Consider the following 23,799-nt stretch of genomic DNA (forward strand, 5'->3'; position numbering starts at 1 on the left):
CATTTGGTCTTCACGCAATTTTTCACCTCCAACATCTAAGGGTCTGCCCCCAAGAAGAGGGGGGTGGTGTCTCCACCTATTCTCAAAAGCCACCTAAAGGACAAGAAGCAATGGGTGGAAACTAATCCAGGAGAGAAGCAACCTAGAATTAAGGAGGAATTTCCCGACAGGGAGAACAATTAACCAGCGGAACTACTTGCCTCCAGAAGTTGTCGATGCTCCAAGATTTTAAGAAGAGATTGGACAACCATTTGTCTGAAATGATAAGTGTCCTGCCTCAGCAAGGGGGCGGGTTGGACTAGAAGACCTCCAAGGTCCCTTCCAGCTCTGCTTATTCTATTATTCTGAATTGGGGGCCATTTTCTTGGGACTCATTCTGGAAGCTTTGTTCGGTGCTGAGAACTGATCAGACAAGCTGGCATCAGGCCACGGTTGTGTTAAAGCCATCTAGCCACCTTCGCAACACAAAAACCCTCCAGGCCTTTCCTCACAACAGAGAAAGTGTGCTTGTGTGGTTAAACAGATCTTCTCAGAACAATAAAGGATGATTTGTGCTTCTCTGCTCATCGTACACTCTCTCCAAGTTTTTTTGGCCACAAAAGGAAGAAACGACCAGATGTGGAGAGGGGAAGTAGTGGGGGGGGGGCAGACTGAACCCCAATTCTAATCTGGGGTGCAAATTTGAGGGACCATCAGCTGCTCACGAAAATTCCAGTTCTACAATACATGTGAATAAAAATCCAGTCCTTCATCCTAGGATCATTTGAGAGCGTGCAGGGAGAAAAGCTAAAAAAATTATATATATAATATATATAAAAATTATATATATATATATAATTTTGGGGGGTCTTTTCCCGTGTTCACCAAAACCTGCATACTTGTACCCGTGAAAATCTACGAATATATATATATATAGTGTCACAACCCCTGGTATGCCCAAATATGGGAGGAGGCATACTGCTTCCTTTCTCTGTCTATCGGCTCGTCACAAGAGACCATCCAGACAGAAACCCAATATTTTTACTGTTGCCTTTGTTACATTTGTGTTGTATTTGTGCTGATAAAATAAATAAAGGGAGACTAGTATAGATCTATTTCAAGCTATTTAGCTCTCATCAGCTAGCCATACTAAATACATACCTATACACACATATCACAATACATACCACTAAATACATACCTATTTCCCTGGCTCAGCTGATAAAGGAGGAGAACCTTGTGGCTTAGTGGTTAACACATCTGCCTAATATGCAATACAGCCCAGGTTCGAATCCCAGTAAGGGTATGGCCAGCTGATGAGAGCTAAATAGCTTGAAATAGATCTATACTAGTCTCCCTTTATTTATTTATCAGCACAAATACAACACACGCATATATATATATATATAAAGACTGACAGCAAAATGGACTAATTATAATACGCCATTGTGCTGGTTCGTTTGAATTTTTTTTAAAAAAACAAAAAAATTAAAGTACGAAGCGCAATCATATCGAGGCCAGCGAAAAAAGTTACACACCGCATCAGCTATATAGGTAGTCCTCGACTTACGACTGCAATTGGGACCGGGAATTCCGTGGCTAAGCAAGGCAGTTGTGAAGCGAGCTGTGCCCGATGTCGTGGCCCTTCTGTTCTTAACCTTTCAGCAAATCGCTGCCGTCGTTAAGTGAATCACGCCGTCGTTAAAGTGAAGCCGTTAACTCGGCTTGTTGGAAGCCAGCTGGGATCATGGTGATACGTTTTGTACTACTAGTTGTAACTCACTTTTTTTCAGGGCCGTTGTGATTTTGAACGGTCACTGAACGAACAGTCGTACATTGAGGACTACCTCTTAGCTTTGGAACTTAAGCTGTGTTAGCACAATAAACTAGACTAGCAACCCCCCCCTGCCTCCCTCCCCCCCAAAAAAATTGGGGTCTGGAAGCAAACCAGAAAAACTTTGGCACGGTCCAAAACGAACATCGGGAAAACGTCCCTTCGGAAGCGATCCTTTCGTGTCCTGTGTGACTGTACCGATGGAAAGAGATTGCAGGAGGTGTGTTAGACTTGTGTTACCTATTTACCGTATTTTTCGGACTATAAAACACCCCCCCCCCCCAAAAAAAGAGGGTGAAAATTTGGGTGCGTCTTATACACCGGGTGCAGCCCCGCCCATCGCACTCTTTGGTCTCTGCCTCCCAGAAATTTGCCTCCTTGCAGCGAACAGCCAACAGCCTGTTTCAGCTTCAGCACAGCCTGATTAGCACAAGCCGCTGAGTGTCGGTTGGATCGGCCTCCCGACCATCAGCTGTTTCAGGCTGCAGGGATTGCCATTGCCCATTGCCATTTCCATGTGCCCCGTTTTCGGCCTCCGCGCATCCCATTTTCCGCCCATTCCGATCCCCACCAGGTAAATTGCTGGGAGGCAAAGGCAGATTTCTTTCCCTTGTTCTAATCAGGCTAAACTGAAACTGAAACTGAAACTGAAACTGAGACATGCTGTTTGCTGCACTCAGCGGCTTGTGCTAATCAGGCTGTGCTGAAGCTGAAGCGGAAACAGGCTGTTTGCTGTTTGCTGCAAGGAGGCAAATTGCTGGGAGACAGAGGCAGATTTTGTTTTCTTGTTTTCCTCCCCAAAAGCTAGGTGCGTCTTATACTTCAGCGCGTCTTATACTCCGAAAAATACAGTATGCTGTCAAGGAAGGCCAAAGATTTTGGGTTGCTTGGGGCCCCTGTTGGCAGGCGTGGGCATATCCCCAGAGCCCGGACCACCTCTAGGAATTTAAGAGCTCTTCTCTCCTTTCTCCCTCTGCTATTTCGGTGCCATGCACCAGGACGATGCCAAGAGGCGTGTCGATCCGGGCTGGGTGCAGGCAAGGGCAGGTGGGGGCTTCACCAGACTGAGCACTTGTGTGTGGGGTTCATGGGGGAGTCCTTGGGACAGTGGAAGACCCGTCCGAATTCCTCAAACTGGGAGACACTGCCCAGCACCCTGCAAGAGGGAAGAGAAGAGAGGAGGGGAAAAATTGAGGATTGCAGAGACATAGAATACCGTGACCCGTCAAAACCGCGCTCGACTAAGCCGCGCCTGATTAAACCGCGTCGCTGATGTCATCAACAGGACGACAACAGCCAGCGCAGAGAAAGAAGGGCGCTTTAAATAGCGCTTTGAAAGCAAGCCGATTCAACTTAAGATAAGGGTTAGGGTTAGGGTTAGGGTTAGGTTCAGGGTTAGGTTAAGGGTTAGGGTTAGGTTTAGGTTTAGGATTAGGTTTAGGGTTAGGTTTAGGTTTAGGGTTAGGGTTAGGTTTAGGGTTAGGTTAAGGGTTAGGATTAGGTTTAGGGTTAGGTTAAGGGTTAGGTTAAGGTTAGGTTTAGGGTTAGGTTTAGGGTTAGGGTTAGGTTTAGGGTTAGGTTAAGGGTTAGGATTAGGTTTAGGGTTAGGTTAAGGGTTAGGTTAAGGGTTAGGTTTAGGGTTAGGTTTAGGGTTAGGGTTAGGTTTAGGGTTAGGTTCAGGGTTAGGTTAAGGGTTAGGGTTAGGTTTAGGTTTAGGATTAGGTTTAGGGTTAGGTTTAGGGTTAGGGTTAGGTTTAGGGTTAGGTTAAGGGTTAGGATTAGGTTTAGGGTTAGGTTAAGGGTTAGGTTAAGGGTTAGGTTTAGGGTTAGGTTTAGGGTTAGGTTAAGGGTTAGGATTAGGTTTAGGGTTAGGTTAAGGGTTAGGGTTAGGTTTAGGGTTAGTTTAGGGTTAGATTTTAGGGTTAGGTTTAGGGTTAGGTTTAGGGTTAGGTTTAGGGTTAGGTTAAGGGTTAGGTTTAGGGTTAGGTTTAGGGTTAGGTTAAGGGTTAGGTTTAGGGTTAGGTTTAGGGTTAGGTTAAGGGTTAGGATTAGGTTTAGGGTTAGGTTAAGGGTTAGGGTTAGGTTTAGGGTTAGGTTAAGGGTTAGGGTTAGGGTTAGGTTTAGGGTTAGGGTTAGGGTTAGGTTTAGGGTTAGGTTTAGGGTTAGGTTAAGGGTTAGGATTAGGTTTAGGGTTAGGTTAAGGGTTAGGTTAAGGGTTAGGTTTAGGGTTAGGTTTAGGGTTAGGTTAAGGGTTAAGTTTAGGGTTAGGGTAAGGGTTAGGTTAAGGGTTAGGATTAGGTTTAGGGTTAGGTTAAGGGTTAGGTTTAGGGTTAGGTTTAGGATTCGGTTTAGGGGGGTTAGGTTTCGGTTTAGGGGGGTTAGGTTTCGGTTTAGGGGTTAATTTTAGGTTTAGAGTTTACAGCGTGCTTCTGTCTCCCCGCTGTTGTCGCCCTGTTGATGACGTCAGCTACGTGGTTTCGTCGAGCACGGTTTAGTCGAACGCGGTTTTGTGGTGTAACCATAGAATACAGAATAAATTAAGTTGAAAGGAACCTTGGAGGTTAGTCCATAGGAGCCCCCAAATCAGGAGGGGGGGCAGCTCCCTTTTCGTTTCACAATCAGAATTGTTTGTGCACCGAGAGTCTGCTTGGTCTAGCGGGAAGGCATCAGGTTAGAAACCGGACGACTGTGAGTTCCAGTCCCGCTGAAGGCATGAACACCAGCTGGTGACTTTCAGCCAATCACCAGGAGATTGAAAGTTCTAGTCCTCCCTTAGGCATTAAAAGCCAACTAGGTGACTTTGGGCGAATCACTGAATCACCAGGAGATTGGGAGTTCTAGTCCTGCCTTAGACATGAAAGCCAGCTGGTTGACTTTGGGCCAATCGTTGTCTCTCAGCCCAGGCCACCTTAGAGGGTTGTTATAATGGGGGAAATAGGAGGAAGGACTATTAGGCATGTTCCCCAGCCTCAGTTATTTATAAAATTATAATTAAAATAAAATAACATAAAATAAAGTTAAATAACATAAAATATAAAACAATATAAAATATAAAACAATATAAAATGTAAAACAATGTAAAATGTAAAACAATGTAAAATAGAAAACAATATAAAAAATAAAACAATATAAAATATAAAACAATATAAAATATAAAACAATATAAAATATAAAACAAACAATATAAAATATAAAACAATATAAAATATAAAACAATATAAAATATAAAACAATATAAAATATAAAACATAACATATAAAACAATATAAAATATAAAACAATATAATCTTCGATATATATAAAATGTGTGTGTGTGTGTGTGTGTGTGTGTGTGTGTACCAGCATAACTCTGGAGCACCTCGAGCAATTTCAACCAAACTTGGTACACAGATGACTTACTCTCTGGAAACAAATACTAAGGGGGTAAGACACCCCTAACACTCCTTGTGGTATATGTTCTGTTAAGATACAGCCTGTTGTGCCTTAAAATGGCTTCTACTGCACTGTCATAAAATGGATTCTACTGTACAGTGCAGTGGAGTTGCCATGGTAACGGCTTCACAGTACTCCACAAGGGGGCTCCCTCTGGTAAGGGGGAAAATCCAGTATTAGAAATTATGTTCGGTCCGGATATTTCCCCCCTTTAAATAAATACCCGAGCAACATCGGGTTATCAACTAGTAATAATAATAATAAAATAAAATAAAATAAAATATAAAATAAAATTAAAATAATAAAATAAAATAATAAAATAAAATAATAAAATAATAAAATAATAAAATAAAATAATAAAATAATGATAAAATGATAAAATGATAAAATGATAAAATGATAAAATAATAAAATATAATAAAATATAAAATATAATATAAAATATAATATAAAATAATATAAAATAATATAAAATAATATAAAATAATATAAAATATAAAATAAAATATAAAATAATATAAAATAATATAAAATATAAAATAAAATATAAAATAAAATATAAAATAAAATATAAAATAAAATAAAATGAAATAAATATAAAATAAAATAAAATAATAAATGAAATGAAATAAATATAAAATAAAATGAAATGAAATAAAAGCAATAATAAAACTATTCATCCAAAAAGTATTTTTGGACACTTTATGTGGCTTCCTCCCAAATCCTAAACCAGAGATTCTCAGTTTTCGGCAGCTTTCAACTGTGTGGACTTCAACTCCCAGAATTCCCCAGCCAGAGGCCCTCTGGGCATAATGTCTTTGCCATCTTTGAGCCCAATTGGAGGGTCCCTTGGATGCTGGTACCTGTAATGTTCGGGGGCGTGTTTGTCGGTCAGCACCTGGAGATAGATGGACTGCGAGCGCCGTTTAATGCACCAGTTCTGCAGGGAAGAAGGGAGACATTTTGACATGGGCCTCGTCTCTCGGAACCGCTTACAAAGAGCATATTCAATGGTAGACTCCCCCTCATTCCCTACTAGCACTGATGATGTTGCCTAGTTCGGTAATGAAACGTCTGGAAACAGCCAAGCTCAGAGGGCACCAAGGACAAAAACTATTTAAGTACCCACAACAGGGAGTTGGTGGTCCAAGTCAGTATAGACTGAACATATATTTATATTTAGACCCACATCAGACCTGGGGGCAATAGGGTGGGGGCGGGAGGATCACCCCAATGAATGGGTCAGGAAGGAAATTCAGGGTGTTGTGGCCTTTTCGCTGCCGTCCCCTCCAGCAGCCGACTCAGAGGAGGGGGTGTGGGAGTGAGGGTCAGCATCAGGGCAACCTGGGAGCTCCGAGGGGGTCATTAAGTGAAACAGGGCAGTTGTTAAGTAGCTCGTGCAGTCGTTAAGCGAAACTGGCTTTCCCATTGACTTTGCTTGTCAGAAGGTCGCAAAAGGGGATGGCGTGACACACACACACCCCCGGGGACACTCCCGACTGTTATAAATATGAGCCAGTTACCAAGCGGCTGAATTTTGATCACATGACCATGGGGATGCAGCAGTAACGCCCGTAAGCATGAAAGAGTATCTTAAGTCACTGGCTTTCAGTGCCATTGCAACTTCCAACGGTCACTACATGAACCGTTGTAAGTCGAGGACTCCCTGTGATCTGCCCACCGGCATCTCGTTGCGCTGAATTCTCAACAACTCCTTGCTGTTGTGGCCGGCCAGCGGCCAGTAGAGCTGGCAGCAGACTCGGAGAGTGAGGAGGTTGGGGAGGAAGATGGGCCAGTCCTGGAGTCTGGGGAAGGCACTGACGAGGGTTCTGGGTCCGAGACAGAGAGGGGGCCAGGGCCGTCCGACAATTATCAGCTGCCTTCGGAGTCAGACAGCAGTGAGGCAGAAGAACAGCTGGAGCCTGTTCCCAGTGTGTGCATGCGCAGAGTTGCTAGATGAAGGGAAGAGCTAAAGAACAGGGGTCGACCTGGGAGTAAGGCCACAGAGGGACGGTGAATGGCCCCTCCCAGAGGAAATAAAAGAGGAGCGAAAAGGGAGTGGAGTTTGCAGGAGACAATAAGTTTGCTTCATTGGTTCCTGACTCTCCGAGGCTCCTTGCCAAGTTTTGCTGATATCGGCCTGGCAGCTCTCCAAGCCAGATAAAGTCTGTGACTGTAAATCCTCCCTGGAAAGACTTTGCTGGAGGTGAAGGAGCAGAATTCACAGTCAACTAATAAAAGGGGTTTTTTGTCGGGAAAAGGAGTTTCCGTCATGCTCTCGGGAAGCCTCGGTCAGGCTGAGGGACGTTACCTGAGCAAAGGCGATGAAGAAGAGCTGCTCGTGGGTGTATTTCAGCCACAGCAGGGGGTTTTCGGGGCCGTGTTCCCGCACCCATTTCTGGTACGCCTGCAAGGGGGAAAAAAACCCACATCTGGCAAGTTGGACACAGTTCATTTCACGGTGGGAGGAAGACAGCGGTGTCCCTGCATTGTTGTCCATTCAGATCTGGGTACACGGCAGGACTTGGCTCATGATGCTGTGCCCATCACTACTTGGGGGTTGACTTTTCCAGATGTTGGGCTGGTGGACATTGCTCGGTAAGCGAAGGGGGGGCTCCTTGGTGCTCTCCGAGCTCGGTTGTTTTCTTCCAGCTGTTTCATCATCAGGGCACACGAAGACTCCACCGTTCCACCCTGTGCTATAATAAATATTCCCTTCTACTGATGTATACCTAGATAAGCAGGGATTAGTACCAGACAAACAGTCAAGCAGAAAACAATACCCTAAATCCAGGACTGCCAGGGTGAAAACCACATCTCAAAAACGCAAGGCAAGGCCAAAGCTACTGTATATAAACAGGAGGGAACCTCACACTCACTAGCACTGATGGCGTTACCTAGTTGGTAATGAAATGTCTGCAAGAAAACAACCAAGCTCAAACGGCACCAAGAACCCCACAGTTGTTGTTGTTGTTGTTGTCATTGGTGTCGTCCTTCTTCTCCTCCTCCTGCTCCTCCTCCTCCTCCCTTCAAACCCTCCCTCCCTTCCAGCACTGATGATGTTACCTAATTTGGGTAATGAAATGTCTGCAAGAAGACAACCATGCTCAGAGAGCATCGAGGAGCCCCCAGTCCTCCTCCTCCTCCTCCTCCTCCTCCTCCTCCTCCTCCTCCTCCTCCTCCTCCTCCTCCTCCCACTGATGATGTTACATATTTGGGTAAAGAAATGTCTGCAAGAAGACAACCATGCTCAGAGAGCATCGAGGAGCCCCCAGTCTTCTTCTTCTTCCTCCTCCTCCTCCTCCTCCTCCTCCTCCTCCTCCTCCTCCTCCTCCTCACACTGATGATGTTACATATTTGGGTAAAGAAATGTCTGCAAGAAGACAACCAAGCTCGGAGAGCACCAAGGACCCCCACAGTCCTTCTCCTCTCCTCCTTCCCTCCCCTTCTCCCTCCCCCTCCCCCTCCTCATACCTGCAAAGCTTACTCCCTTCTTGCATTGATGATGTTACTTAGTTGGGTAATGAAACGTCTGCAAGAAAGCCAGAGAGCACTAACAACCCCACAGCCCTCCTCCTTCTCCTCCTCCTCATCTCTGCAAACCTCACTCCCTTCTAGCGCTCATGACGTTACCTTCCAATACTGATGATGTTACCTAGTTAGGCCATGAAACGTCTAGAAGAAAACCACTGAACTCAGAGAGCACCAAGGACCCCACAGTTCTCCCCCCCACTTCAACCCCCCCCCCCTCCCTTCCAACACTCATGATGTTTCCTAGTTTGGGGCCACGAAATGTCTGCAAGAAAACCACCAAGCTCAGAGAGCACCAAGGACCCCACATGTCAACCCAACTGAAGGCCAGAGAAGGAAGAATGGATGGAAACTGACCAAGGAGAGATTCAACCTGGAAATAAGGAGGAATTTTCTGACAGGGAGAACAATCAACCCATGGAACAGAAGTTGCCTTTGGAAGTTGTGCGAGCTCCATCCCTGGAGGCTTTCAAGAAGAGACTGGACTGCCATCGGTCAGAAATGGTGTCGGGTCTCCTGCTTGGGCGGGGGGTTGGACTAGATGACCTACAAGGTCCCTTCCAACTCTGTTATTCTATATTCAATGGAACAGAAGTTGCCTTCGGAAGTCGTGGGAGCTTCATCCCTGGAAGCTTTCAAGAAGAGACTGGACTTCCATCAATCAGAAACGGTGTAGAATGTCCTGCTTGGGCAGGGGGTTGGACTAGATGACCTACAAGGTCCCTTCCAATTCTGTTAATCTGTTAATAACCTTGAGCTACAAATATTGTCCTTTATTTGTAGTTCTTTTATTCCAGAGGAGTGTGGGAGAATTACGCTTTTCATTATCAGTTGAGTTGTGTGTGTTTGTGTTTTTAATTCTGGTTTTATTTTAATCATTAGCTGCCCAGCCCTATCTAAGTGGCGGGTGATGATAGCCATGTATTAAATAAATAAAATAAATACACTCACGTAGTAAGCCAGTTTCAGTCCCCCCATGTCTGCAATGTTTTCTCCCCAGGGTGTGTTTCCCATTTACCTGCAGAAAGAAGAGGAGGAGAGAGGCGGGGAGGAAAAAAAATTAGATTTTACATCCTGGGAAATTCTTAAGTTGGTTATTTTCCAGATTCTCCTAAGATGGCATGTTAACACAGGTAGTTCTTGACTTGTGACAGTTCATTTAATGACCGTTGAAAGTTATAACAGCACTGAAATAAGTGATTTAGGTCTGTTTTTTTTCCACACTTACAACTCTTGGAGCATTCCCCGTGGTTACGTGGATCAAAATTTGGACACTTGCCAATTGATTCATATTTATGACGGTCATAGTGCCCCGGGATCTTCCGGCAAGCAAAGTCAGCCAGGAAGCCGGGTTCACTTAACAACCTCGTTCCCGACTTAACAACTGCAGGGATTCACTTAGCAAGGTCGTAAAATGGGGCAAAGCCCGCTTAACCACTCTCTCGCTTGACCACGTACGTTTTGGGGGCCGAATTGTGGTCGTAAGTCGAGGACTACCTGCATTTTGAGATTGCAAATTCAGAGGGGAGGGGGAAGAAGGAGAAACCGTGGGGCATCCGGGCTCCCTCACCCTCTGGTTGTAGACGGTGAAGTTGTCGTAGAGATTCACAATGCACTCAGCCTTCTGGCGGAACTTGCTGTAGGAGGCCTCCGTCCACCAGTGCATCAGGTTCCCGTACCGGTCGTATTGTCCGCCTGCAAAGACAAGCGCTGGGGGGAATGGCGGCATCCCTGGCTGGGGGGGGGGCTTTTGTGTGCGCGCAACAACGCCACCCCCCCCCCCCAAGAAAAGCTTCTGTTTTGGAATAGAGGCTACCAGACTTCTAGTTTCTGGTTTACGTAGAACATGATTTGCCTCCTGCAAAATATCTATCTATCTATCTATCTATCTATCTATCTATCTATCTATCTATCTATCTATCTATCTATCTATCCATCCATCCATCCATCCATCCATCCATCCATCCATCCATCATCCATCATCCATCATCCATCATCCATCATCCATCATCCATCATCCATCATCCATCATCCATCATCCATCATCCATCATCCATCATCCATCATCCATCATCCATCTATCTATCTATCTATCTATCTATCTATCTATCTATCTATCTATCTATCCATCTATCCATCCATCCATCCATCCATCCATCCATCCATCCATCCATCATCCATCATCCATCATCCATCATCCATCATCCATCATCCATCATCCATCATCCATCATCCATCATCCATCATCCATCATCCATCATCCATCATCCATCATCCATCATCCATCATCCATCTATCTATCTATCTATCTATCTATCTATCTATCTATCTATCTATCTATCTATCTATCATCTATCTATCTATCTATCATCTATCTATCTATCTATCCATCCATCCATCCATCCATCTATCATCTATCTATCCATCCATCCATCCATCCATCCATCCATCCATCCATCATCCATCATCCATCATCCATCATCCATCATCTATCTATCTATCTATCTATCTATCTATCCATCCATCCATCCATCCATCTTTCTTTCTTTCTCTCTTTCTTTCTTCCACTTTCTTTTTCTTCTTTCTTCCTTATCTCTTTTTTCTTCTCCCTCCCTCTCCTTTCCTTCTCTCTTTCTCTTTCCTTTTCCTCCCTCCCTCCCTTCTTTCTTTCTTCTCCCTCCCTCTCCCTTCTCTCTTTCTCTTTCTTTCTTCTCCCTCCCTTCTCTTTCTTTCTTCTTCCTCCCCTCTCCCTTCCTTCTCTCTCTCTCTCTCTCTCTCTCTCTTTCTTTCTTTCTTTCTTCTCCCTTCTCTTCCTTTCTTCTCCCTCCCTCCCTTCTCTCTTTCTCTTTCTTCTCCCTAGAAAGCCAAGTTCATCCTTTGTCTCTGCACCTGACTGGAACTGGATGGGAGGAACTGCCAGGATGGCAGTGGGAGATTGGACCATGGGATGGACTTGTGGGTGTGGGGGGCAAGATCTTGAACTTCCAACTGCGAGGAGAAAACCGGGAAGCTTTCAGATTCGGGTTTTCCCAGATGTGCCAACATGGCTCCCTTCATCAATTGGAACTTTGTGGAATCCTTTTCCTCGGACTCTGATTTAATTTTGGATGCTATTAGGAACCCTAAAATCCATTGCTTCTTGTCCTGCCCTCAGGTGCTTTGGAGGATAGCTTGACTCCCTCTTCTTTGTGGCAGCCCCTGAGATATTGGAAGACTGCTATCATGTCTCCCCTAGTCCTTCTTTTCATTAAACTAGACATCCCCAGTTCCTTCAACCGTTCTTCCTTTTGCTCTGACACACAGCCCCTCAACTCTCCTTCCCCAGATCCGAGGCTTCCCTTTTGTGGAGCTGAGAAATAAAGAGGAAGGCTCACCCCAGTCATCGTAGCCGTGGGTCAGCTCATGCCCGATAATTGTACCGATCCCGCCATAATTCAAAGACCTGTAGGGGTGAGACAGACGTGATGAGTTGGTAACCGGTGAAGACAACAATCAATTGACCTGAACTCTTGCAAATATGGACTATTGTGGAATAGGGAAACAGGCCTCCAACTGCAACTGGAAGCCAAGCTATTTTTTCATCACTCTTGTAACCACGAAGGTTTGGAGACGAAGCAGTTACTAAACCAGGACTCCCTGTAGTTTAAGAGATTGAGATCAAAAGTTGTGCGCATTGGAACCCTGATTTTGCTGTGCGGAGGTGTAGTAAACCTTCAGAGTGGTGCGTTGGCCTAGAGACGGAGCTCTCCGTCAATCAGGAGGCTGTGAGTTCGATCCTAGGTAGAGGCAGATATTTCTCTCTCTGGGCACAATGGGGCTATATCTGCTGAAAAACAACTCCGCCCTGGTGACAGGAAGGGCATCTGGCCAAAAAAACACTCCATTCAGACACCACCCCGCAAGGGATTATGGGGCTGTTAAAAGAGGATGAGGATGTGCAGCAAAACTTCAGAAATTGGAAAAAAAAGTGGAAAAGATCATAGAAGCATAGAGCCACAGGGTGGGAAGGGACCTTGAAGGTCTTCTAGTCCAACCCCTTGCTCAAGGCAGGAGACCTTACAGCGTTCGAGCTTGTTTGGGAGATAGGACATGACCCTAGATCAATTTTCTTCAACTTTGGCAACTGGAAGGTGGGTGGACTTCAACTCCCAGAATCCCCCAGCCAGCACAGCTTTTCTGTGGAAGTTCAAGTCCATCCATCCAGGTGTTTCTCCACCTTGACGTCAACCTGAAGTCCATCCATCCAGGTGTTTGTCCACCTTGACGTCAACCTGAAGTCCATCCATCCAGGTGTTTCTCAACCTTGGCTACTTTAAGATGGATGGACTTCAACTCCCAGAATTCCCCAGTCAGTTCTGCTGAGCTGGGGAATTCTGGGAGTTGAAGTCCATCCATCCAGGTGTTTCTTCACCTTGCCATCAACCTGAAGTCCATCCATCCAGGGGTTTGTCCACCTTGCCATCAACCTGAAGTCCATCCATCCAGGTGTTTCTCAACCTTTGAGAAACTACTTTAAGATGGATGGACTTCAATTCCCAGAATTCCCCAGTCAGTTCTGCTGAGCTGGAGAATTCTGGGAGTTGAAGTCCATCCATTCAGGTGTTTCTCCACCTTGATGCCAACCTGAAGTCCATATATCCAGGTGTTTCTCAACCTTGGCTACTTTAAGATGGATGGACCAACTCCCAGAATTCCCCAGTCAGTTCTGCTGAGCTGGGGAATTCTGGGAGTTGAAGTCCATCCATCCAGGTGTTTCTTCACCTTGACATCAACCTGAAGTGCATCCATTCAGGTGTTTCTCCACCTTGACGTCAACCTGAAGTCCATCCATCCAGGTGTTTTTCAACCTTGGCTACTTTAAGATAGATGGACTTCAACTCCCAGAATTCCCCAGTCAGTTCTGTCCATCCATCCAGGTGTTTCTTCACCTTGACATCAATCTTAAGTCCATCCATCCAGGTGTTTGTCCACCTTGACATCAACCTGAAGTCCATCCATCCAGGTGTTTGTCCACCTTGCCGTCAACCTGAAGTTCATCCATCCAGATGTTCTCCCCCTTGACATCAACCTGAAGTCCATCCATCCAGGTGTTTCAACCTTGGCTACTTTAAGATGGGTGGACTTCAACTCCCAGAATTCCCCAGCCAGTTCTGCTGAGCTTGAGAATTCTGGGAGTTGAAGTCCATCCATCCAGGTGTTTCTTCACCTTGACGCCAACCTGAAGTCAATCCATCCAGATGTTTCTCCGCCTTGACGTCAACCTAAAGTCCATCCATCCAGGTGTTCCTCCACCTTGGCCACTTTAAGACTTGTGGACTTCAACTCCCAGAATTCCCCAGCCAGTTCTGCTGGCTGGGGAATTCTGGGAGTTGAAGTCCACCCATCTTCCAGATCTTAAGGTTGAATAATATTCTTAGATACTTCACAAAAACATTTCGTTTGGCAAGGAATCAGGCCCACACCGTATAGTCAGAACAATTTACTGTAGCTCAGCCAAATTAGCTTCCCCTCTAGTTCTTTTTTCCCCTTTTACTTCCTGGGTGAGGGAAAAATAGCACTTACTGTGGGAATTCAGGATCATAGAGCGTAGGCTGAAGAATTCCAGCTGGGAACACTGAAGAAATAAAGCACAGGTTAGCGGAGAGACACTTAAAGCATCTTCTCTAAAGTTTTCCAAGTGGGGAGGCCATATTCACTTAACAACGCTGTGACTAACTTAAAAACGGAAGCAGTTCGCTGAACCACGGTGGCAAGGAAGTAAAATGAGGCAAAAGTCACTTAACCTCTGTCTCGTTTTATCAGTGGAAAATTCGGGCTCTGTTGTGGTCCTAAGTTGAGGACTAGCACTAGCTGTATAACACAGGGGTGCTTAGATATGGTCTGTGGTGTCCCCGTCCCCCCCAGCAAACCTGAGCCGAGGTGGCGCAGTGGTTAGAGTGCAGTACTGCAGGCCACTTCAGCTGACTGTTATCTGCAGTTCGGCAGTTCAAATCTCACCGGCTCAAAGGTTGACTCAGCCTTCCATCTTTCCGAGGTGGGTGAAATGAGGACCCGGATTGTTGTTGGGGGCGATATGCTGACTCTGTAAACCGCTTAGAGAGGGCTGAAAGCCCTATGAAGCGGTATATAAGTCTAACTGCTATTGCTATTGCTATTGCTAAACCTCCGTGTTTGCTGGCAGAAGGCTAGCAAAACCAACTGAAAACAAATCAAAAGGAGAACTGTTGCCCCTTTCGCATTTGAGCATACAAGAAGGGACAGGGAAGGAGAAAGGGAAAGAGGGAAGACGAAGAAAAAGGAAAGATGGGGAGGAAGAAGAAAGGAGAATGAAGAGGAGAGGGAAAAGAAGAGGAAGGAAGGAAGGAGAAAGGAGAAGAGGGAAGGAAAAAGAAGAAAAGGAAGGAAGGAGAAGGAAGAGGGAAAGAAAAAGAAAAAAGGAAGGAAGGAATGGAGGGAGTGAGGGAAGAAGGAGAAAGGAGAATGAAGAGGGAAAGAAAAAGAAGAAAGAAAGAAAGGAATGGAGGGAGGGAGGGAGGGAAGAAGGAGAAAGGAGAATGAAGAGGTTAAGAAAAAGAAGAGGAAGGAAGGAAGGAAGGAAGGAGAAAGGAGAAGAGGGAAGGAAAGAAGAAAAGGAAGGAGAAAGGAGAAGGAAGAGGGAAGGAAAAAGAAAAAAGGAAGGAAGGAATGGAGGGAGGGAGGGAAGAAGAAGAAAGGAGAATGAAGAGGAAAGGAAAAAGAAGAGGAAGGAAGGAAGGAGAAAGGAGAAGAGGGAAGGAAAAAGAAGAAAAGGAAGGGAGGAATAGAGGGAGGGAGGGAAGAAGGAGAAAGGAGAATGAAGAGGGAAAGAAAAAGAAAAAAGGAAGGAAGGAATGGAGGGAGGGAGGGAAGAAGAAGAAAGGAGAATGAAGAGGAAAGGAAAAAGAAGAGGAAGGGAGGAAGGAAGGAAGGAAGGAAGGAAGGAAGGAAGGAAGGAAGGAAGGAAGGAGAAAGGAGAAGAGGGAAGGAAAAAGAAGAAAAGAAAGGAAGGAATAGAGGGAGTGAGGGAAAAAGGAGAAAGGAGAAGAGGGAGGGAAAAAGAAGAAAAGGAAGGGAGAAAGGAGAATGAAGAGGGAAGGAAAAAGAAAAGGAAGGAAGGAAAGAAGGAAGATTATAATGAGACTGAGGGGGGGACTGAGGGAAGTCCGGCCTTAGCACTTGGCCATGGCAGGTGCCTCCAACATGTATGACATTGAGCTGGCCACGGCCACAATGCCCCCCTCCCAAGATCAAACCCAACTCTGATGCGTCCCTCAATGAAATTGAGTTTACCACCACCACCCACCACCCCGCTGTACAACATACACAGTTAAGAAAGAGGCCAAACCTCAACGTACCCATCTGGTTCTTGTTAGGAAGGTAATAAGCATTCAGTGCCTGAGGAGGTAACAGCCACCTGCGGAGAGAAAACAGGGTTATTAGCAACAGGAGTGAAGGCTTGGATCCGAAACTGGTGCATTGGAGGGGACAGTCACAACTCCTGGGACTGACACTTGTGGTGGTCATTGCAAGGGTCAACCCTACAGTGGGGTCCGGCAGATAAGTCAAGATTACATCCCCCAGAAAATCCCAAAGGTGCTTTTTTTCCCTCCAGGAGACAACTGGACTTTCTGTTTTTTTTCTTTTGAAGAAGTTTCGCTTCTCATCCAAGAAGCTTCTTCTGCTCTGAATGGATAGTGGGGAATGGAAGGATTGATATTCCTTGCAGACAAAGCTGGTCATTTGCATCCTTTTAGAGGGTCCTTGAGGCCACTTGGAGGTTTCTCTGTGTCCTCAGGTGACCCTCAGGATTCATATTCCTTGCAGGCAGCTGGTCATTTGCATCCTTTTAGAGGGTCATTGAGGCCACTTGGAGGTTTATCTGTGTCCTCAGGTGACCCTCGGGATTCATATTCCTTGCAGGCAGCTGGTCATTTGCATCCTTTTAGAGGGTCATTGAGGCCACTTGGAGGTTTATCTGTGTCCTCAGGTGACCCTCGGGATTCATATTCCTTGCAGGCAGCTGGTCATTTGCATCCTTTTAGAGGGTCGTTGAGGCCACTTGGAGGTTTATCTGTGTCCTCAGGTGACCCTCGGGATTCATATTCCTTGCAGGCAGCTGGTCATTTGCATCCTTTTAGAGGGTCATTGAGGCCACTTGGAGGTTTATCTGTGTCCTCAGGTGACCCTCGGGATTCATATTCCTTGCAGGCAGCTGGTCATTTGCATCCTTTTAGAGGGTCATTGAGGCCACTTGGAGGTTTATCTGTGTCCTCAGAGTCACCTGAGTGGTGCAAATGGGGGTGGAGCCTTCTTGGAACTGCTGAAAGGACTCCTGTGTTGAGATAGATGAGGTCGCATCCCTCCCCTTCTGCTGAGAGTTATAGATGACCTCTTGGACCCTTCTTTCAAACCAGCGGTCCTCTCAGTCCAGAATGTGGAATTTGCTGTCTTCAAAAGAGCAGCATTTTGCCTTCTAAATGCAGAAGGACTGCTGAATCTTGTTTGCAAGGAGTATAAATCCTCAAAGGGAAAAAATAATAACAGGGAAGTCCAGTCACTATTTTGCAAAAAGCACCTTTGGGATCACCAGGTTCAGAAAACATGGAGGATCCCTCATTAGATCAGACGCACAAAGGTCCCAACTCTGCTTCTTCTTTGGCACCATGGAGGAGCACCAGTGGTGGGATTCAAATAATTTAACAACTGGTTCTCTGCCCTAATGACTGGGTGGATGGGCGTGGCTATGGTGGGCATGGCCAGAGAGTGTGACAGTCAGCTCTCAGCCTCCTGCACCCCCTGGAAGCAAAAACGAGCTGCTGGGGGCCGCACTGCACATACACACACACTCACACGCCCCATTTTGGGCCTAGTAGAGCCTCCTGGGAGCCAAAACAAGCCACAGGAAGTATGTGCTGCATCCCCTCCACACCACATTTTGGGCCTAGTAGGCCTCCCTGCAGCCTGCTGGGAGCAAAAATGGGCCGCAGGGGGACTGCTGGAAGGGGCGTGGCCAGCCAGCAATTTAACAACCGGTCCGCCTGAACCGGTCCAAACCGGCTGAATCCCACCACTGACTGGAGCACGGAGAAAGATCCCTCCCTCTAGGGTGTCCTCAAAGCCGCCCCGGAGGAGAAAACGAGACCTCTTCAATCCCCTCTCTGTGCCCCGCAGATCCACCCAAGAGGTTCTACAAAAAGGAGCACCACTTACGCTGACTTGTCCACTTCCTGACGGATCTTCTTCACCGACAGCTTGATGTTGAACCTGATGCTGTGGAGGATGTTCTTGAAGTAGGTTTTCTGGTGGACTTCGAACTGCAGAAGACACACGTTGTCTTAGGGCAAAAGATTTAAGGAAGAACCTGAGGTCCAGGATGGACAGGAGTCCTGCTTTGGGTGCAGGTGGAAGAAACCTACCGGGACTTGACTACTACGAGGTAGTCTTCTTAGGGCTCACCCTGGAAAACTGCAGTATTCAGAAGATGTAAGTTGTGTGAAACTGTTCTGATCTAGGCTTCACAAAAATCACGGAGTCCTTGTCCTGACAAAACCCCTTTTTATTAAGCTAATGTGAATTCCTCTCATTCACATTCAGCAAAGTCTCAGCAAACAGTCTTTCAAGGGTGAACTTGCAACCACAGACCTTATCAGGCTTGGAGAGCTGCCAGGCCCATATCTTCCAAACACAACTCTGTACAAGAAAATACTTGGCAAGGAGTCTCTGAGAGTCACAAACAAATCTTCCCACTAGTTAAGCGAACTAATTGTCTCCTGCAAACTCCACTCCCCTTTCGCTCCTCTTTAATCCCTCTGGGAGGGGCCATTCACCGTCCACCTGTGCCTTTAAGAGTCGACCCTTGTTCCTTAGCTGTTCCCTTCTCTTGGCAGCTCTGTGCATGCGCACACTGGGAACAGGCTCCAGCTGTTCTTCTGCCTCACTGATGTTTGATTCTGAAGGCAGCTGATAACTGACATACGGCCCTGGCTCCCTCTCTGCCTCCGACACAGAGCCCTCATCCGAGCCTTCCCCAGACTCCAGGACTGGCCCATCTTCCTCCCCAACCTCCTCACTGTCTGAATCTGCCCCCAGGCTCCACTGTGGCGGGCCACAGCAAAAACATAACAAGGACACTTCTCCCCTGTGCAAGCATTCAGGAATCAAGATTGTTTCCAAATATCTACACATGACCAACTCCTTACTAGATATACAACTTAAAAAGGTGTTACAGATAGGCCTCGACTTACGACCACAATACAGCTGAAATGTATATTGTGAAGCGAGGCATTTGTGAAATGGATTTTGCCCCCATTCTACGGCATTCGTTGCCTCCGTTGTTCAGTGAATCACTGCCGTTGATAAGGGGGTAACCCGGCTGATCGACAAGTTCAGCGTCTTAGCCACTGAGCTAAGGGGGAGGCAAAAATGACCCAAGACTGAGGTAAACTATCCCTGAATGTGGGTGTTTGGGATCAAGGCACCAGGCTAGAAAGCAGGAGACTTGAGTTCAAGTCCTGCCAAGTAACGGGAGCTCACTCCGTTACGTGGCGCTAGGGATTCGAACCGCCAAACTGCCGACCTTTCTGATCGACAAGCTCAGCATCTTAGCCCCCGAGCCACCGCGTCCCACCTTCCAACTCTATTATTCTGTTATTTTGTTATCCCCGAAGGGATCCCATGACAAGATTCCTGAATATTTCTTGAAGCCTTCCCAATTTTGCCTACTTTTAAATTTTTTACTTGAATTTGGGGGAGTTTTCTTGTGTTGACTATGTGGGATTCCGTATTGCCAACTCCTGAATACATCAAGCTTAGATTCTGAGACACAGAAGACTACAAATGATGGACTTATTATTTGACCTGTCGAGGTGACTCCTTTGATAGAAAGTTTTATCCTGAGTGGAAATTTGATCTCTGATTCTCCGATACTTGCCTCGTATTCCTTGTCCACTGCTCCGGGGTTGAGAAGGAAATCCGGATAACCGATCATCACCATCATGTGTTTCAACTGCAAGGGAAACCGGTTTCAAACACCCAGCTGACATCTTGAGTATCGGGAGGAGAGATTGGCAATCTGGTGCCCACTCTGGCCCAACGGGAGGTCTCAGCTGGGTGTCGGTGACGGCCCCCACCAGGCTCTCCTGATCCAACCGGGATTTTTTTTTAAAAAATTCAGTGAAAGTTGACAAGCAAAAGCTCAACCATTATGTGCTTTTGGATTTGTAAGAATGAACCTGGTATTATTATTATTATTATTATTTGGAATGGAATGGGATGGGATGGGACGGAACATGAAATTAAAAAATAAAAATAAATAAATAAATAAATAAAATACATAATAAAATAAAATAAATAAAATAAAAATAAAAATAAAAAAATAAAAAAAAAATAATAATAAAATAAATAAATAAATAAAATAAATAAATAAAAAATAAAAAAATAAAAAAATAAAAAAATAAAAAAATAAATAAAATAAATAAAATAAATAAAATAAATAAAATAAATAAAATAAATAAAATAAATAAATAAAATAAATAAAATAAAATAAATAAAATAATAAGTAAAATAAGTAAAATAAGTAAAATAAGTAAAATAAGTAAAATAAGTAAAATAACTGAAATAACTAAAATAATTAAAATAAATAATAAATAAAATGAAATAAATAAATAAATAATAAAGCAGAACAGAATAGAAAATAAAAGAACAGAATAGAAAATAAAATAAAATAGAACAGAACAGAAAATAGAACAGAACAGAATAGAGCAGAACAGAACAGAAAATAGAACAGAACAGAACAGCAATAGCAGTAGACTTATATACCGCTTCATAGGCCTTTCAGGCCTCTCTAAGCGGTTTACAGAGAGTCAGCATATTGCCCCCAACAATCTGGGTCCTCATTTTACCCACCTCGGAAGGATGGAAGGCTGAGTCAACCTTTGAGCCGGTGAGATTTGAACCGCTGACCTGCTGATCTAGCAGTAGCCTGCAGTGCTGCATTTAACCACTGCGCCACCTAATAATAATACCAGGTTCATTCTTACAAATAAAACAGAATAGAAAGAATAAAACAGAACAGAATAGAACAGAACAGAGTAAGAACAGAACAGAATAAGAATAGAACAGATGAGAATAGAGGTTTCCAGTGATGTATTCAAAAAGATGCCCATTTGCTGGGGTGACGAAGAACATCTTAAGGCCGTGTTTCTCATCCTTGGCAATCTTGAGAAATATGGACTTCAACTCCCAGAATTCCCCAGCCAACAAGCCAGCCTTGCCCAGGAGTGAGCTGGATGCAACCTGAGTGGGGATTGACTCACACAAAACACAGCCATTTGCCATTGTGTGCTCTAATTAGGAAAGGGCAGCTTCTCGGGCTGAGTAGTTCCATTCCCATGATCCCCTCCCGGGTTCCCTACCTTCGCTCTGGCCGCCCTCTGGGTTTCTTCATCCATCCATTCCAGTTCTTCGAGTCGCCGGTCCAGGATGTGCTTGATATCTTCCACTAACTGTTGCACCTGTTCCCGAAACGTGATTGGAGAATCCCGTCCAATAAAGAGAAGGGGAGAAGAAAGAAAGACCATTTGTTGGTTGAAAGAAAGCCATACTCACTAGGCATCACAGCCCATTTCTCCGGGTTCTGGATGCTGCAATAAGAGGGAAGCATCTATCAGACCTGCCTTAGCCTGAACTTCTAAGAAAGAACCATCCTAAACTCCATCGGTTGAAAAAGGTATAGTTTACTAAAGGTCAAGTGAATTACAGCAATGCAAAGCCAGAACTGAAAGGCGCGCGCCAAAATCCCCAAGTCTAAATTTCCTTCCCTCAGGTGTCTCCCATTGCTGCAAATTCCGTGAATCTGGCTTCCCCACTGACTTTGCTTGTCAGAAAGTCGGAAAAGGGGATCGCATGACCCAGGGACGCAGCAACCGTCATAAATATGAGTCAGTTGCTGTTGTGGCCCAGCAGGAGCCGTTGGAGCTGCCACCAGACTCCGACAGCGAGGGGCCCTCTGAGTCGGCTCTGGAGGATGTGGAGGACCCTGGACAGGGTTCCGACTCTGAGCAGGGCGCAGAGAGGCTGGTTGGTCACCAGGAGGCACCTGAGCCTTGGACCAGTGGGGAGGAGACAAGGGAGTGTGAGCCTGAGGTCAGCAGTGAGTTGTTCCTGGATGCCCGGCAACGAAGAGCTAATAGGCGTCAGGAACAGTTGTGCAGTTAGAGGAGGTAATTGCACTCAGCTGGTGGTCATTAGGCTCCTCTCCAGACTATAAAAGGACTGCTTGTGCACACGCACCTCTTGCAGAAGTCAACGCAGGAACAAATGTTGGAGAACATTACGGTGAGCTTGGCAGGCTGGATTGCTGCCAGGGCTTATCTGTGCTGGATTGCTGCCAAGGACCTGTCTGTCTGTTAATTAAATGCCGTAACTTATCTTTGGCTCGGAGTGTGTTGGTGTGGGACGAGGGGGGTCAGAACACTTGCCAAGCACCTGATTTTTGACCAGGTGATCATGGGGATGCTGCAACGGATGTGAAGTGTGAAAACAGTCCTATGTCATTTTTTTCAGTGCTGTTGTTAAATTCGAACTAACAAATGGTTATAAGTTGAGGACTACCTGTGTTTCTGCAAGCAGCCCGGCATCACTGTGAGTGAGTTGGGCGGCAGTACAAATTTTCTTAATAAATGCATAAATAAAAATGATGAGGATCTGAGGCCCCGTTGTCCGGAAGATCCTGGATTGGGCGTATTGGGGATGGTGTACCCACAGGTGATCAAATCTGGGTTCGCACAACCCTTCCTCTACCGTAGGCTCTCACCTTGGCCTTGCTGGTGGAGGAGAAATATTCTTCCACAAACAGGGCCCCCAAAGCCATTCCGAAGTGCTTGTTGGCTTGACTCAAGCAAGTTTTGGCTAGCTCCATCGGCTTCTCGGCCCCCTCCATCTCCTTGGCAAACTCGTGAATGGCGTCCCGGAACGGGGTGGAGAGATGTTCGCTCAGCACCACCGCAATGCGCCACAGCATGTAGTTGTGAAGGATCCTGGAGTGGAAGGAACATGATAGGATGGGTTTAGTGCAGGGGTGTGTGTGGGGCACCAGGGGTGTTTATTTTCAGTTTCAGGGTGCGGGGAGGGAGGAAAGTCTAATGGATTTGCTCAACAAGAACAGTGTCATTAAAAAACAGTTGCAATTTTGAATCTGTTCATGTGATTCCACGACCATAATGACTTATGACTGCAATTCCAGGCTCAATTCCGGTTGTAAGTTGAGGAACCACATATAGACCTCAAGCCAGCTTGGCTGGCCATACGTTAGAAGAAATAAATAAATGTAAGACTAGGGAATTAAATAGTGGGTAAAATTCACAGCTGTGCGGTTTTTCTTCACATCCGCCAAACTCTAAAAATCCCCCCTGTGAAACTGGCTTTATCCCAGGAATAATGGGATAAATAGCAGAGAATCACCATTTACTTTATCTGGGGGAAGGAATGTCCATTAAAGGCAAGTGGCTGTGAAATCTCCATTCTTGCGATTTGCATCAATTTAACGGGTGCAATTATGTAATTGATGCCAATGGCACCATTTGCATTAAAACCTTGATTTAAGGGATAAGTCTTCAATTTAATGAAGATATCCATGAAATCAGGTGTGCCCAACCTTGGCAAATTGAAGGCCTGTGGACTTCAACTCCCAGAATCCCCCAAGCGGCTCTGCCTGAGGGATTTCAGCTCCCAGAATCCCCCAGGCAGCTATGCTTGACGGACCTCAACTCCCAGAATCCCCCAGGTGGCTCTGCCTGAGGGACTTCAGCTCCCAGAATCCCCCAGGCGGCTCTGCCTGACGGACTTCAGCTCCCAGAATCCCCCAGGCGGCTCTGCCTGATGGACTTCAACCCCCAGAATCCCCCAGGTGGCTCTGCCTGAGGGACTTCAGCTCCCAGAATCCCCCAGGCAGCTATGCTTGACGGACCTCAACTCCCAGAATCCCCCAGGTGGCTCTGCCTGAGGGA

General features: G+C 45.7%; 1 protein-coding gene across 1 annotated transcript in view; it reads right to left on the reverse strand.

The window, feature by feature from the left end:
- Positions 1–2,544: 2,544 nt before the first annotated feature.
- Positions 2,545–23,799, reverse strand: part of ECEL1 (endothelin converting enzyme like 1) — a 58,481-nt gene continuing 37,226 nt past the window's right edge. The window contains 13 exon segments of the mRNA XM_087726093.1: positions 2,545–2,969; positions 6,109–6,185; positions 7,557–7,652; positions 9,728–9,772; positions 9,774–9,794; positions 10,347–10,471; positions 12,151–12,218; positions 14,339–14,390; positions 16,150–16,208; positions 18,005–18,108; positions 19,725–19,799; positions 21,208–21,306; positions 22,608–22,830. Coding sequence (XP_087582219.1) covers positions 2,870–2,969; positions 6,109–6,185; positions 7,557–7,652; positions 9,728–9,772; positions 9,774–9,794; positions 10,347–10,471; positions 12,151–12,218; positions 14,339–14,390; positions 16,150–16,208; positions 18,005–18,108; positions 19,725–19,799; positions 21,208–21,306; positions 22,608–22,830 — 1,144 coding nt within the window. The 3' untranslated portion in view covers positions 2,545–2,869.

Source organism: Thamnophis sirtalis, unplaced genomic scaffold (genome assembly GCF_051295495.1).
Source record: "Thamnophis sirtalis isolate CommonGarterSnake01/CBP01778 unplaced genomic scaffold, rThaSir2_p1.2 scaffold_11, whole genome shotgun sequence".
Classification (NCBI taxonomy): domain Eukaryota; kingdom Metazoa; phylum Chordata; class Lepidosauria; order Squamata; family Natricidae; genus Thamnophis; species Thamnophis sirtalis.